This window comes from Diplotaxodon limnothrissa, linkage group LG1 (assembly GCF_057381915.1).
Source record: "Diplotaxodon limnothrissa isolate DT_005_m linkage group LG1, D_limnothrissa_male_GT1.1, whole genome shotgun sequence".
Lineage (NCBI taxonomy): Eukaryota > Metazoa > Chordata > Actinopteri > Cichliformes > Cichlidae > Diplotaxodon > Diplotaxodon limnothrissa.
This window is the reverse complement of record NC_140596.1, coordinates 4,281,485-4,297,189: the sequence shown is the minus strand read 5'-3', so window position 1 is coordinate 4,297,189 and position 15,705 is coordinate 4,281,485. Positions and strand designations below refer to the sequence as shown.

The 15,705-nt window shown below is 42.1% G+C and overlaps 1 protein-coding gene across 1 annotated transcript in view; it reads left to right on the top strand.

Moving 5' to 3' along the window:
• The window catches only part of LOC146639282 (neural-cadherin-like), a 347,375-nt gene that overhangs the window by 232,010 nt on the left and 99,660 nt on the right, over positions 1-15,705 (top strand). Inside the window, exon 27 of the mRNA XM_085358982.1 lies at positions 8,207-8,421. Within this exon, the coding sequence (XP_085215108.1) occupies positions 8,207-8,421 (215 nt within the window). The remainder of the gene's footprint in view (positions 1-8,206; positions 8,422-15,705) is intronic.

The window sequence follows — 15,705 nt, the reverse complement described above, 5'->3', positions numbered from 1 at the left end:
AGTCCTGATTGGCTGGTGAGTGCGATGACCAGAACAGGCAGAACCCCCACTCTTAGGTAGTTACTATGTTACTATGAAGACATTATTCAAGATAAGCACCTCTTCTCACTTTGCCCAGCAAGATTTAGTCAGTTTGATTAGTCAGACATCTCACTCGTGCTGGTCTGAGAACCGGGGTTATGCAAGTAACCTAACATTTTCATTCCTAGAATTGTTTCAGTGTCTTACTAAGAGATATGGAAATGAGACAAAAGAGACAAACAGGTCACAGCTTCTGCAAACTTAATCTTCAGATGAAGTAAAAGGAGGTGTGGAGCATGTTGTCAAGATATTAGGCATGCATGAACCAACCATCTTAGGTGCAGAGACTGGCCTGGGCTTCAGTGACACCACAGCCTGCATAAGTGCCTGAATATCACTGACATGTAGTATGCCAGAGGCGATTTAGAACACATTTCAAAAATGATTATTTGAAGCTTTAGCCATATGAGAGTCTGTCATTGTCATGGTGTATAAGACAAATAATAGGGGAGACCGGGGATAGTTGTAACATTTTTGACATTTCTGTCTGTAAATTGAAGCTCTTTTAAGGTAGTGGATTCAAAATGTAATGCAAAGTATTTACATGTCTCTGCTATTAAATAGTGCAGCTATTTTCTCTGCAGCACAATTACCCATTGCATGGTATGGTCTCAAACACGAAGAGTGAAATGTTACAATTAACCCCATAGTCTGGGTTAGTTGTAACATATCCTGGGGTAAAATGTAACACAATGAAATAAGGGTACTAACAAAACATTAACATGTAATCTTTGTTTATTCAACACATGAATGCACTTAGAGCCATTTGTGTAGCTGTGTGTGTGTGTGTGACAGAATGCAGAAATCTAGCTTTTGAACATATTCCAACCCCCCAAAAAAGACAAATTATGGAAATTTCTGCAACTGAATATTTCATTCATTTTGGTTGGTCTTCCTTGAGTTTGGCCTCATTGGCTCAGTGGGCATTAGAACCTACAACTCTTGCACCAATTTTGAACATAACAATGAAGCTGAAAAAATGTAGTTGTTCACCAGCATCGCAATTCCATTACTTTTTATCATGGCTTACCTTGGTGTGGTTTGCAAAGTGCTTCAGAAAGATGAGGGAATCTGTTTCTTGCACCCATCCTGATTTATTTCCACTACCAGTACTTCCTACTGGTCCATCTCTGACACAGAGGTCTGCATAATGTATGTGTGGGAACACAAACAGTGGAGGAATTGTGTTGCCAATGGCATTAACTGCATATACAAAAGCGACCAGTGAACCTCTCTCTGCTGATGTCGTTGCCCTAACTTGTTTAATATAAGTTAAAGTAATAGTGTGGTAAGTTGTAACATCTGCATTATTGTTACAACTAACCCAGACTGTTGCTGTTACAACTGACCCAGACTCCTATAGCCATGAACTAGCTAACATTACAGCCAACGGCTAAAGCATTAGCACTAAAGACCTACACAGAACATATCCCCATAGACATACAAATAACATAATTTAAGTTTGATGAGTTTAACTGCAAAGCAGATAATGCTATTACAAATTGAAATAAAGTAGAAAAACTTACTTTTTGGCATACAAATTACTTTTTTTCGTGTTAAATTGTCTGTGTTTGACAAAATGTGCTGATTTTTCACATGTGATAGCAGAACTGAATTGGGCATGCACAGGATGAGTCACATCATTTGAAACTTAGCCCTGATTGGAGAAATTGGAAATTGGAAGTGTTACAACTGACCCACGTTACAACTATCCCCGGTCTCCCCGGTGAAGCATAAAAGGTTCAGCTTTTCAGATTGCAATCACAATAAAAGGGTTTAAATTATTGCCCACAGATCTGGGTTTGCATTGCGTTATTCACATCAGCTGTAGATGCCAAGAAGTTCACAGCTTCTTTAGAGAGCCTATAAACATGATTTCAGTCATGTTTGAAAGCTGAACAACAACAACAAATCTTTAATTCTCACCTGATTTGCAGTCACAAAAAGTCCACCATATTTAACGTTTCATATCACATCTTCTTACATTTTTTATTTTTTTATTTTTTTGGGCTCCCCTTCACACATATACTGTCAGAAAAAACACGTTTCCTCAAACTATCTCTTATTATTTCTTATTGTCTTCAGATGATAACCTTTGACATACTGACATGCAGTAAAATTAAGAGTTATACACGACAATTCCAGCAGTCACGAGGGGTCACTGAAAGGTTCAAGAACAGTTTTGTATTCCACAAGCTGTGAACTGTCTGAATACATATGGGATTCAGGAAGCACTCTCCACAAGCATCATCAATACACCAAATGAGAAAATATCTAATGTTGTTTGTTCCTCCAGTAATGTTCCACACGTCGATTTTCCTCCTGTGTACATTTGTGTTGAAGCGTAGCAGCACTGACTGCTTGATGAGCTGTGTATACCTTTTTATAGTTGTGCTTCGTTAGGCTTGTGCTTTCCCACTCTGGACATATTATGGACTTATAGAACTTTCAGTTGAGTAAACGTGCTTTACATCCAAACCTGGATACATAATTCATGTTCTATGAATAAACATACTTCAATCAAGTGTAAACAACACGTTTCCTGGTATTCTGGAGACTTTTAGACTTGGCAAAGACGACCTTTTGTAACTGTGATGCACATGTAGACTTTCTATTTGGTGTAACAGTGGATCTGTCATAAGGCTGAGGGGAGTGAGCAAGAACTGTTCCATAACTTGGTGATCAAGGCTTAAAACTGAGTGCATGATTAAATGCTGGCTCTAAAGTAACACGTTCTGCATCTGTTTTATGAAAACTGAATGCAAGCCAAAGCGGAAATGCAGGAATTGCTTCTTTGTGAAGTATCAGCCAAATAGATGACAGAGAGAGAACAAGGCAAAGCAGCTGAAGCTGGCAACCCAGAGATGCAGATGATTGTCGCATTTTCAATCACGTTAGAGTACCTGAGCTCTGTAACATCTGATGTGTGATTCTGCTGGTTCAGAAGTGGGAGCAGCAAGACAGTGGATGTCAGGAAATGAAGATAGAAAGGAGAAGAGAATAGAAAGGAAAAGGGGGATTTGGGAAAGGCTGGGGAAATGAGACAGAGTTGGATAAAGGTGAAGGGAATTAGGGGGAAATGGGAACACATGAGAGAGGGAACAGTGGTAAAGAAAAGGAGACTAGAGGATCAAAAATGGGAAAGGAAGTGCAGGGTAGCAAGGAGAGGAAAGAGGAAATGATAAAAGAGCACGATAATGAAAATGGGAGCAAGGACAGAAAAGAAGAAAAGTGAAGGGGGAAGAAATAACACATGCAGATAAGATAAGAGTTAATAAAAGATAGAATGGCTGTAGGATAGTTTTCTGCTCTTGGGGCTTTGAGATATGACCCCAACGCATACACACACACACACACACAAAAAGATTACAGTCCAAGATTGAAGAAAGAACATGCAGATAATCGAGGCACTGGGATTAATAATGAGATCTGGGAAGTGAGGGGGTTGAGTGGAGGAGTGGGATTACGGCTCCCGGCCCAGCGTTAACAAACGCAATTCCCAGCAGACAACGAATGAGCAAAACAAAGCTGCCTTAAGAGGATTGGAGAGCTTCGCAATTGTGTCTAAAACTATGCCTCGGATTGTCTTGTGCTCAGAGAATTAGCGTGACATCACCAAAATGAAAATGCAGGCGTGAATGTTTTCCTGGTACCTCCAGTCTTACACGCCAACAAAACTTTTGAGTATGAATGACTTTTTAAAGCCTAAGGGGGAAAAAACCAATAAGCAACAAATAAATAAAAAGGTATAAAATCACAGGTAGCTTCTTCCTTCTCTTATTTACTTTTCTTACAAGTGTTTCTTACCAGTGAAGTGTTGCAGAATCCTTATTGGTCCGTGGAGTAAACTGTTCTTCCACAGAACATGACACCATAGGATGTTAGTGCGACCTGCTGTTATAAGCAGTAACCTCAGGGGCTGAAAAACCAAACAAATGTGCCAAAAACTGCATTTCCTCTGATGGCATTTTGAAGCTGGCTCTATAAGTAGAGAAGTCTCCTTAGACTGCCGTGTAAAAGTGGCCAATGTTACAGCAGAAATGAAAATGTTTTCTGCTCGGCACTAAAAATAAACAAATGTTTGGCTTCTGAAGTCTACGCTGCCTTGATTGACAGGTGTCTCTGATTGGCCTTGTATCCACTAAACTGAGTCACAAGACGTGACTTCTGCACTGGGCTTGTGGTTTTATGAACCACCTGCATTGTATAATTGTAGCACTTCGAATTGTCCACGCTAGCATTTCCTGATAACGTAGAACTTCACCCCGTCATCACCTGATTCCAAATTCCATATACCCTGGAAGTTGGATCATTTATCAGTGAGTGATGGCAAACCAGAGTTGACCACATTCCAGTTGTAAAAGTCAGAAAAATTCTTGTTCAGACTCAAACCCGTACAGACGTGTTTGAAGGTAGCATTTTCAAATAAGAATGTCAAACTGTGTTTTTCAGTAAGTGTACAGAATGTTCTCTTGATAAATCATACAAAGCTACTCTAGTGATAAATATGTAGGTAGAAAGCACATAATCGGACCCCATTAAAATGGCAAAATTGGGCATTCTTTGGTGAAGATGTGCACTTTTAGAGTGGAGAAAGCCATTGCATTGCTTTAATGTGGCATTTAATGTTCGATAGCTAGAACTGTAAGGGAGATACATTCAGGCTTCATACTTGGACTATAATAAAATGCATATGTATTTGCACTTATAAACAGTGCTGCAGCACAGTCACAGATAGAGCATGATTTTTGTTCAGTGTATTTAACAAGTCACAAAAAAGCTACATTTGTAGTACATCTTACAACTTCTGTTGTAAGTTTATGCGTGCTGCTGGTACGCGATTGCCCCGACTTTCCAAGTGGGGGAGTTTAGCTGAAAGATTTTGACTGTGAACTCAGAATTTCTGACTTCCGGCTCAAAATACAGCACAGCATTGACATTGTAATTTGGTTTGGTTTGATCAAAATGCATATAGAACCCATGGTCATACCCATCTTTTCTATAGCATGTGGCTTTAAAGTGGAAGTTGAAGTGTTTTTGTGAAGAGTAGATGTGTGCTAGTGCTGTCACCTTTAGGTGGATCAGAGCTTGTCACCTGATTTGAAATCAAGCTTTACACAGATGTGTTTGAACAGCTGGCATTTCCAATTAAGAATGGCAAATTGTGTTTTCAGTAGGTTTTCAGTCTGTTTTCAAAATCTTTCTCGAGATGAATCATTCAAAGCTATTATAGTGATAAATACACTGGAAAGAGCATAATCGGTCTCCCTTAACATTACAAAATTGGGCACTAGCTTCAGTGAAGACATGTTCTGTCAGAGTGCCCTTCGAGTTGAAAAAGCTATTACATCACCTTAAAAAGGCATTTTATGTTTCATAGCTATGATGGTTCTGATTCTGCGCCGCTTATAGTGAATTCAAGCATCCTTTTCTCAAACTGTGAAGAAAACCAGGGCCCGGATGAATAAAACTCTGCATACAACTGACACTATTTACCCACAAAGGCTCAAATGTGCGTGCACCTTTTTGCATTTGCATTTCACACAAACATACACGTGTGCAGGAAAAGGTGTATGAATAGCATTTGTGCATCTGGCTCTTGGTGATTCATGGAGATTTCTTGTACTTTAAGGTTGGCCAATGTTCAAGTCAGCACTACCCGTCTTGCGGCAGAGTGTAACATCTTGTCGTATATTACATTAGCATTCGTCTAAAGTGTTTGTTTGCCTGCTTGTGTTCCTGCATCTGAAGGCAGTGAAGTGACACATGCCTCCTGTATTTGTACAGGTGTCATTTATTGTATATGGGCTGCTTGATTTCTGAGTCTGCATTTGTTTGTTTGCGTGCACATGCATTCACGTGTCCTCTTTCAATTCTGGAGAAGAGCAGAGGCAGAAAAATGAGCAAGAGAACGAAGGAACATTTGGATGAGAAATGAGCTGTCTGCGGAACACTAAGGAGATGTGTGAATGCAAACACATAATGGTGGAAATACACATCCTGTGTGGGCTTGTAGGATCCACCAGGCTCAGACTCAGAATATCTTGAGAGGCAGCTGAAGTGTGAATAACATAAACCAATGAAAAACTCACTTATTAGGAGGAAGAGAATTCCCCTGGAGAAAGGCATTGTTGTTCTGTTTGTGTGTGTGCGCGCGTCTGTGTGCGCAAATTTGGAAGGCAAGCTGGGTGTACAATTTTTATATTTCTTAATTGCTGGCAACATATGGATTGAAAGAAGGGAATTTTTATTTTGCTGAAAAATCCATGACTTTCCCGTGAGATTTATTTCCAGCTACTAAACATGAAAAGATGAAAGCTTTTTAAAAAAAAATCAGATAAATAAGAGAAATTGATTCAGGAATGTGTCGAGTTTAGATGGTAAAATACACACTCTGAAAAGGCGAGGGAAACAGATGGCTGCGATAATATAGTCCCATTGTTGTTTGGGTGTATGTTTTTTTTTACATTTCACTGGTGATTACAGAGAGTAATCACCACTCAACAGAGTTGGACATGTTTTTATGTCAGAGGAAAAATTCCTGATTATTTCGTACTCATTTTATGTATTTATAGGATTGTTCATGTAGACAAAGAAGTGGCATTGTAATTTACAGGCTAAAGTGCTCCCAGAGAGAGAAGGTGAGAGTAGAGCTGGGCGATATATCGAGTTTTTAAAAAATATCGATATATTTTTATACGAGATATAAGATCTGACAATATCTTTTATATCGATATAGTCTATGTTACGTTATAACTATACTTGTGGAGCCGCAAGTTTGCCTCTCTTTCGTCCACTTTTGTCTTTACGCAACTTTACTCGGCCTCGCCTCTCCTTCACTGAACACAACTCCCCCTCCTCCCCCATCGCTTCACCTGCAGGAAGCGACAAGATGAACACAGCAAATCTCTGTTAACGAGTTACTGCGCATCGACCCGTGCGTGGGGCTGGACGCCGTCAACGTGTTAGCTAGCTAACCACGCTAACGAGCTAACCACGCTAACGCCATGCAGCCCAGAGGCGCTGCGCGGCCTAAAATCCTTGCATTTTCTCAAAAATTGACAGCGCACCTTATGTATGAATTTTGGTTGTGCTTGATGGCCGTGAACCGATTTTATGTGGAACACGACGCTCAGCAATCTGTCAAAAATGTTTTATTACGACTTTGGTAAGCTACGGAGCTGCACCGCTTGATAGTTTGTCGGCGCATTACGGCTACCGAGGAGCCTTCGCGGAGTGATACGTACTGTGCTTCAACGTAATATTACCCTACTGTGTATAAGGACCATAAATGGCACCTGTTCAGAGACGTGGTTACGAAGAGGATTTCAAACTCAATGCTGTCAGTCACAGAGTAGAAGTTGGGAACAGAGCAGCTGTGAAATCTGTCTTTGTTATTGTGCTCAGCGTCTTTTAGTTTACATTTTGACTGCACAATTGTGAGCTTTTTGTTATGCACAAAAACAACATTGTTTTCTTTTATTTATGGAGCATTATTATTTAATAAATGCTCATAATTTATTTTTGAGTAAATTTTATGTACATCTGCTCTATGTTAATAAAAGTGCCTGTGTGACATCTGGGACACAGCTTTGACTAAGAACTCTCATTTTGTTCTTACTTTATGGCTTTTAAAAAAAAAAATCGAGATATATATCTTATATCGCCGTCCAGGTAAAAAATATCGAGATATGAATTTTGGGTCATATCGCCCAGCCCTAGGTGAGAGGTGACATTTTGACAGGAAGCAGTGGTACAAATGAGTACTTGAATATGTGGAAACACAGAGAGAGGAGTTTGGTAGTGATGTTGTGATTCTCCCTGTGGTTTTGCCACTAATGAGAACATCTACATCAGTGAAACATACGAAATGAGAGAGCGAGATAGCCGAAGGGGAGCTTAGTCTGAGAGGGGAAAACAACTAGACTTGGAGACACGGAGAGCAGACGTGGTGCAAAAATACTTGAAAGAGCTAAATATGGCAAAAGGTTCAAAAAGGGGTTGAGAAAGATCAGGGTAGTGTTTTAACTGAATTTTCACAAAGCGGTGAAAAAATCGGAGCCATCTCTTTATTGCATTCACTAACTCGTGTCATTTCGCCTCTTGATTTCCTCTTTGTCCCAAGGTGCCAGTGCCCAGCTCAGTTCGAGGGGCCTGAATGCCAGCAGAACAAGCACAGTTTCCATGGCAACGGCTATGCCTGGTTTCCTCCCATGATGCCCTGTTTCGAGAGCCATGTGTCGCTGGAGTTCATCACGGACGTGGCTGATGGCCTGGTGTTGTACAGCGGCCCCTTAGCGCAGCTGCAAGCCTGGGACCACGAGGACTTCATGGCTATAGGTAGGAAATGTGTTTATTTCGTGTTCTGTGTTTTCATTACTGGGGTCCAGTAAAGGAAAAATATTGATGCCTGAGATGACTATATTAGTGATCTCATTCGCTGACATCATACATAGCTAAGAGTAGAAAAAACTGCTGGGAACTCACTAAGAGCAGCTGAAACCTGGAGGGATTATTCGTACAAGTGCTGGCCTCATTATTTGACCATATTTAACATGAATATCACAAACAATACAGAAAAAATAATATGTCCTGCCACATTCTGAGATGAGGAAGACATTACTTTTGCCTTTTATCATTACTTTATCATTTCTGGAGCAGCAGATAAATCCTGCAGATTGAGCTTCAGAACAAAGAGCGACTGTTTTATTCTTCCGCATTCTCCCCATCTTATGAACTGTGGTATTAAAAGTGCATAAATCATATATACTTCTCACCTTTTAGCATTATTTCAGACTCCCAAGGTTGCATTTCAGCAATTCTTGAAATAATGATGGCACTTTCAGCTTTGCAGTAATAAAAACTGTTTTGCTTAAGGGGGGCTTAAAAGTTAAGGTAATAGACATTTTTAGATGAGGTAAATAATGGAGGGATTTAGTGTGGGAGGATTAAGAAGAGGAGGTATCGTTTTTGTGTAGCTTTACTCTAAACAAACAAAACAGAATCCAGACTATGACTGTGAAACCCAAATGGAGGTGCTTTTTCCCCAGGTGGTACGTCTGTGGTTGCCAGCGGTACGTGAGAAATGTGAACTAATTAAAAAGAAATAGAAATAGAAACACCTAAGTGCATTTATTTTTTTATTTTTCCTTATGTAAATCATTGATATACTATCCTAAGAACAAAATACCTCTTGGGTAAACAGCATGGTGCGGGAAAAAACTAGAGACAAGCATCAGCATGTTCTCGTCTAGATGCTGTGTTGAGTTGAATATTTCAACTTGTGTGGTTGAATTTTACTGTTCATCAAGGCAAGTTGGATATGCACTCATCATTAGGTATGGCAGGAATGCTCAGTGCAAGTAAACAAGCATCTCCAATTTCTGGTTTAATTCCCTGTGTATTAACTTGCAGTGCACTCAGGATTAGACAGTGACAGTCATGCATACACAATCCTGCTGTTCACTGCAGTGATGTATAGCATGAATATTGGTAAGAAACTTTTGAAAATAAGTGTAAATTGAGCTTTATCAAGGTTTCATCTGTAGCTCTTAAGGGAAAATTGTGTCCCTTTGTTTTGTTGCAGTGGCAATATTCTTAAACTTTGAAGACAATAAATCTTCTTGAATAGAGGGCAGTAGGCAGGGATTATAGACAGATGGAAACAAAGAACAAATATCTTGTACATGTTGGTATATTTAGTGTTTTAATCTGAGAGACTAACACCTCCTTGTCTCTCTTGCTACTCCTTTCGCCTCGTATTGCTCCTCTCTCTTGGGAGAGATGCTGCTGTTCCATCACTGCCAAAGTAATATGTGTGGGAGGTGAAGTCCGCCTGGAGAGCCGGATGAGTTGTGTGTCTGTGTATATGTGTGTGTGTCGAGTGTGTATTTGATGAGCAGGTTTGCAGTGTAAATCCTGAATTATTTCTTTAGCCTTTGTTGGTGTCAGAGGATCTGTGTGTGTTTGAAAGCCAGCCAGTTTGTGGGTCCTAAAGACTTAGGATTAGGTTAGTTGAGTTGTTAGCGGAGTCGGTGCACAGTGTGTAATTAGAGTCAGGCTGTACATATTTAGAGCTCTAATTAACTTGGGTCAAGGTTGACCTACTGCATGTAACAAATCCATGGGCAAGATTAGACTGTGCTGAAGCTTAATATTCCTGCATCACAGTATGTACCAAACTGCGTTATGGTAAAGAGCGTTCTTTACGGGGGGTTATTTACAGTATTTGTATATGCACTGATGATCAAGATGGCGCCGCGGATGGCAGCCTCGGTACTGCGCTCTCTCGCACTTTTCTTGCTTCTGTTTATTTTCTGCGCTTTTGGTCACTCAGACCACATCACTTTCTCCAGAGATCAACTGCTAAACATCAGCCAGTCGTCTCACTATAGTTCTTATCCATTTTTCACAAACCTGGAAAAGTTTTAATTTTAGTTGGAGTTGGAGCTTACAGCTCTCTGTGGCTCCTGGAGAAGACGTAGACGGGGGAGTCGCGCTGGTGAAACTACGTCGGCGAGGATTCGGCACGGCACTCCCCTCCATTCACCTCGCGAATCTCCGCTCTCTTCCAAACAAAGTCGACTAATTACTGCTAACAAGGACTTTGCACGCTCTGCTGCCCTCTGCTTCACTGAAACCTGGCTCAGTGAGCAAGTCCCAGACGCTGTCTTAAATCTGCCAGGCTTCCAACTTCACCGGGCGGACCGTGAAACGGAGCTCTCAGGGAAAACAAAGGGTGGTGGAGTCTGCTTCTACATTAATGAAGGTTGGTGTACTGATGTCACAGTGTTACAGAAACACTGCAGCCCACACTTGGAAAGTTTTTTCATCAATTGTAAACCGTTTTATTCACCGCGGGAGTTTTCTTCCTTCATGCTGGTCGGTGTTTACATCCCTCCTCAGGCCAACCCGAATAACGCACTGTGCGAGCTGGCTGACCAGATTACCACCCTGGAAAGGAATTCCCGGCTCTCAGCCAACGACCCAGCGTCAGTGTGGAGGGGCCTGCAGTAAATCACCAGCTACAGACGCCCCCCACCCACTGTTGAAGCAAACAAAGACCTGGCCAACGAGTTAAACACTTTCTACTGCAGGTTTGAGACGGACAGACTCCCACGCCTCACCCTCCCCTCCCCAGAGACATTGCTTCAGACATTGACCCCCAACACACCTCCCATCTCTCCCCCCTTCACCCTCCTATTTCAGAAACAGAAGCCCAGGAAAGCCCCTGACCAGACGGTGTCTCACTCTCCTGCCTCAAAACCTGTGCTGAACAGCTGGCTCCCATCTTTACTCGCATCTTCAACAGATCCCTGGAGCTGTGTGAAGTTCCCTCCTGCTTCAAACACTCCACCATCATGCCTATTCCCAAGAAACCCACCATCACAGGACTGAATGACTACAGACCTGTCGCCTTGACGTCTGTGGTTATGAAATCCTTCGAACGACTGGTGTTAGCCCATCTGAAGGACATTACAGGCCACCAGCTGGACCCTCTGCAGTTTGCCTACCTCGCCAAACAGGTCGGTGGATGATGCAGTTAACATCAGGCTGCATTACATCCTGCAACACCTCGACAGCCCGGAAACTTATGCCAGGGTCCTGTTTGTGGACTTTAGTTCGGCTTTTAACACCATCGTGCCTGAACTTCTCTCCTCCAAACTCTCCCAGCTCAGCGTGTCACCAGCTACCTGTCAGTGGATCACCAGCTTCCTGACAGACAGAAAGCAACAAGTGAGGCTGGGGGAGATCACCTCTGAAACCCGGTCCCTCAGTATTGGTGCCCCTCAAGGATGTGTCCTCTCACCACTACTGTTCTCCCTCTACACTAACGACTGCACCTCCAAGAACTCGGCTGTCAAACTCCTAAAGTTTGCAGATGACACCACTGTCATTGGCCTCATTCAGGATGGTGATGAGTCTGCATACCGGCAGGAAGTTGAGTGGCTGGTACTCTGGTGCAGTCAGCACAATCTGGAGCTGAACACTCTTAAGACTGTAGAGATGACAGTGGACTTCAGGAGACATCCCTCAACTCTGCTCCCCCTCATCATATCAGACAGCCATGTGTCGACTGTAAGGTTCTTCAAGTTCCTGGGTACCACCATCTCCCAGGACCTGAAGTGGGAGACCAACATCAACTCCATCCTCAAAAAGACCCAGCAGAGGATGTATTTCCTGAGACAACTGGGGAAGTACAGTCTTCCACAGGAGCTGCTGGTCCAGTTCTACACTGCGGTCATTGAGTCTGTCCTGTGCTCCTCCATCACAGTCTGGTATGGAGCAGCCACTAAACAGGACAGGCGCAGACTGCAGCGGACTGTACGGGCAGCAGAAAGGATCATCGGCGCCCCCCTGCCCTCCATCCAGGATCTGTACCTCTCAAGAACCAGGAAACGGGCAGGGAAAATCATCACAGATCCCTCACACCCTGGACACAGACTTTTTGATCTGCTGCCCTCTGGCAGACGGTACAGAAGCCTGCAGACCAGGACCACCCGACACAGGAACAGTTTCTTTCCCCTCGCCATCTCCCTTCTTAACAGTTGACCTGTCACACTGCTCCCACTGCCAGACTGCAGCTGCACCTTATGTACATTTTGTAGTATTCATTCCACTTCTTTTCTGTATTTTATGTATATAAGTTTAGATTGGTTATTTATAGTTGGTTTACACAGCTTTGTGTATGTTTGTGTAATGTATATATAGACACGTGTGTGTGTGTGATTTACATTGCTGTGCTTGAGAGCCTCCATCTACCGGAACCAAATTCCCTGTATGTGTCTGCACATATACTTGGCCAATAAACACGATTCTGATTCTGATTCTGATTCTGATGCGAGCTAGATTGTTAGGGGTTCCGAAAGAGACTCAGGCGCAGGCCAGGGTTTCCCTTTAAGCGAAGAACAGTGCGTTTATTCACAGTGAACACAATCACCAAGTGGCTATGTACAATGTGCAGGGGAAACGGGTCCGGGTCGCCAGGGTCCGTGGGAAACAGGGTTAGGGGAAAAGGTGCTCCACACTTTCTGTACAAAAGCTCCTCCTCAGTCACTCCTCTCAGAATCCGGTTCCAAAAACGATCTAAACACAAAAGGTCGGGTTAGCGGGATAATAACAAAGGGCTTTGGTGATGAGCAGGTGTGTGGGCCAGCAGCGGGAGCCCGCAGTGAGCATCGCCGTGGCGAGAGAGAGAGAGAGAGTGAGAGAGAGAGGGCGAGAGAGCAAACAAACCACAAACATATTGCCCAATAGAGGATTGACCAGCAGGGCACAGGGACCATGACATAGATATGTGATCATTTTGCCTGTAATCTCCACGCTGGATTTTGAATTGATACTAATAATAATGTCAGTGTTACCATTAAAAGGATAAATCCAAGTTCAATAGAATGCGGGTCTCACCTTCATGAGTTTGGGCATCATTTCTTTTGGTTTTTGTTTGAAAGAAGTTGCTGATACTGTTGTTTTTTTTGGGTGGGGGGTTAGTTAGTGAAAGTTGTACTCAGACCCTGACGGACATTTAAATCATGTATAACTGGCGAGTGTAGAGTAGCAGAGGTCTTGTGTCTGGCAGATTTCTGAGGGTGTTTTCACACATGTAGTACATTTACTCTGGTCCGATTCAGTTGAGGAGTAGCTTAACTCGTAGCTTTTTGCCACGCTTTGGTTTATTTTCCAAGTGGAGAATATTGCATCATAAACCATGTGAGAATGTTGCGTCTGCTCACTGGCCCCATGTGTCTGGGGCAGAAGCAACAAAAGTAAATACAGGAAGAACGTGCTGTGTTCTGCACTATTGGAGAACACAGAGAATTTATGTTAGTCGCTAGCTTGTACAGACCTTTGCACATCTATAGGACCTTACCGCAATGAGAATACAAAGCATATATGGCTAAGGGACATTTTTTTTAGCTCACACCTGTAATGTACACCAGGTTGTTTTTCTGTGGACCAGAGTTGGATCACATTCACACCATAAACGCACCGCGCTGGAGTTCATCCAAAGGGTGTGGTTGTTTTTGTCCGCACCCGACTGCAGTTATTGTGTTCACACCTGTACAAATGAACCACTTCAAGTGGAAAAACAAACCAGAGTTCGATTTAAACGCACTAAACTCTGCGGGTGTGAAAAAACACCCTGAGGTATTCGAGAGCTAGACAGCCAGGAGGTAGTGGAACCGAGGAATATTTTGTCAAAGCTAGTTGTTGGACTGGCCTTGGTCATTTTCAAATTTTTAAAATACCACCCAACCACAGTTCACGTAGTATGTACCTGTACCTGTCGCTTCATATTATGTAGAGAGCTTGCAGCAAATTCTCCTTGGCAGCTTCATTATTTGCTCTGAGAACAGACTTCTCCATCTGCAAACTTTCCATTTAGATTCATGCACCATGTAAGGGAAATGTAACATTGTAGAAGTCAAGATAATATTTTGAGGGCTACAAAACAGGTTTGCAACCACGATACAGGATCCTTCAACCACCACTAAGTTAAACCGCTGTTGATGCACATATCCAAACAGATTTGTACTGTCATTCATCAAATTTCCCAAACCGAGTGAAAGTCATTAAAGCTTTTCAAGTCTGGGCTGTATTTCTGAAGGAGGTGGCCTTGTTCGTCTACTCGTAGCTTGCATATTTCAGTTGTGGTTGCTCTACGCAGCTGAACCAAGTAATGGGTGATGTTTTTCTAGTTTAAAGCAAAGGTTCTCAAAACCTTTGACAGTTTTCTACCAAACTTTGTCTTCCACAATGTCTGACACTTTACTGCAGATCTGACATTCACTCTTTTACACAACTGCTAGAAACCTCCTGTTAAGGTAAGGAGAGCGAATACTGACACTATACATTGATTGATAGCAACTGATGATTGGCATTCAGTGGGCTGTTTACATTCCAAATGTGATGCCCAGTGATGGCTAATATAAGCCACTGTATTTCTATTTCTATACGCATCCTTTCCAACCTTTTGTTTTCTCCCACTCTGACCCCAATTTTTTTATCAATCACTTACAATACAATAACATCCAGGTTTAATTTTAATGAAATCCTCAAATGAAGAGCAACAACAAGCTGTTCTGTGTTTTCCATGTAAAAATCCCATTCAGCTCCATGTTCTTGCAGCACTGGCTCTGTGGCTCACCAGTGGAACCCCCTTATCACTTTGAAAACCTGTTTGAAACAGTCCTTGATGTTTATATCAGCACATTTATTCTAAAAAGGGGCCTTCAATTAACATTTAACATTTTGTCTTTCAGACAAGTTTGGGAGTTTACAGCCATTTTCAGATAGTAGTGGATGATTTTCCAGATAAACACAATTTATCCTTTTAGCTTTTGCAAAATAAACATTCATAAAACGACCACTTCCTGAACTATTATCGATAATACTTAATAATCCACCCACACCGAAAACACAATGAACACATTTACCAGCTGCAGTCGGGGGAAAAACCTCAATAAAATCTGATGTAATGATCATTGAATTGGCATTGCAGGATTTTTAATAAAAAGGATCACCATATATAGTAATAGCCAGCCTTTCATACACAAACTGTGTACAGATGTTTTTTCTTCAGCATCACCTACATATCAGACAGAAATGAAGGAAGTGAGAATA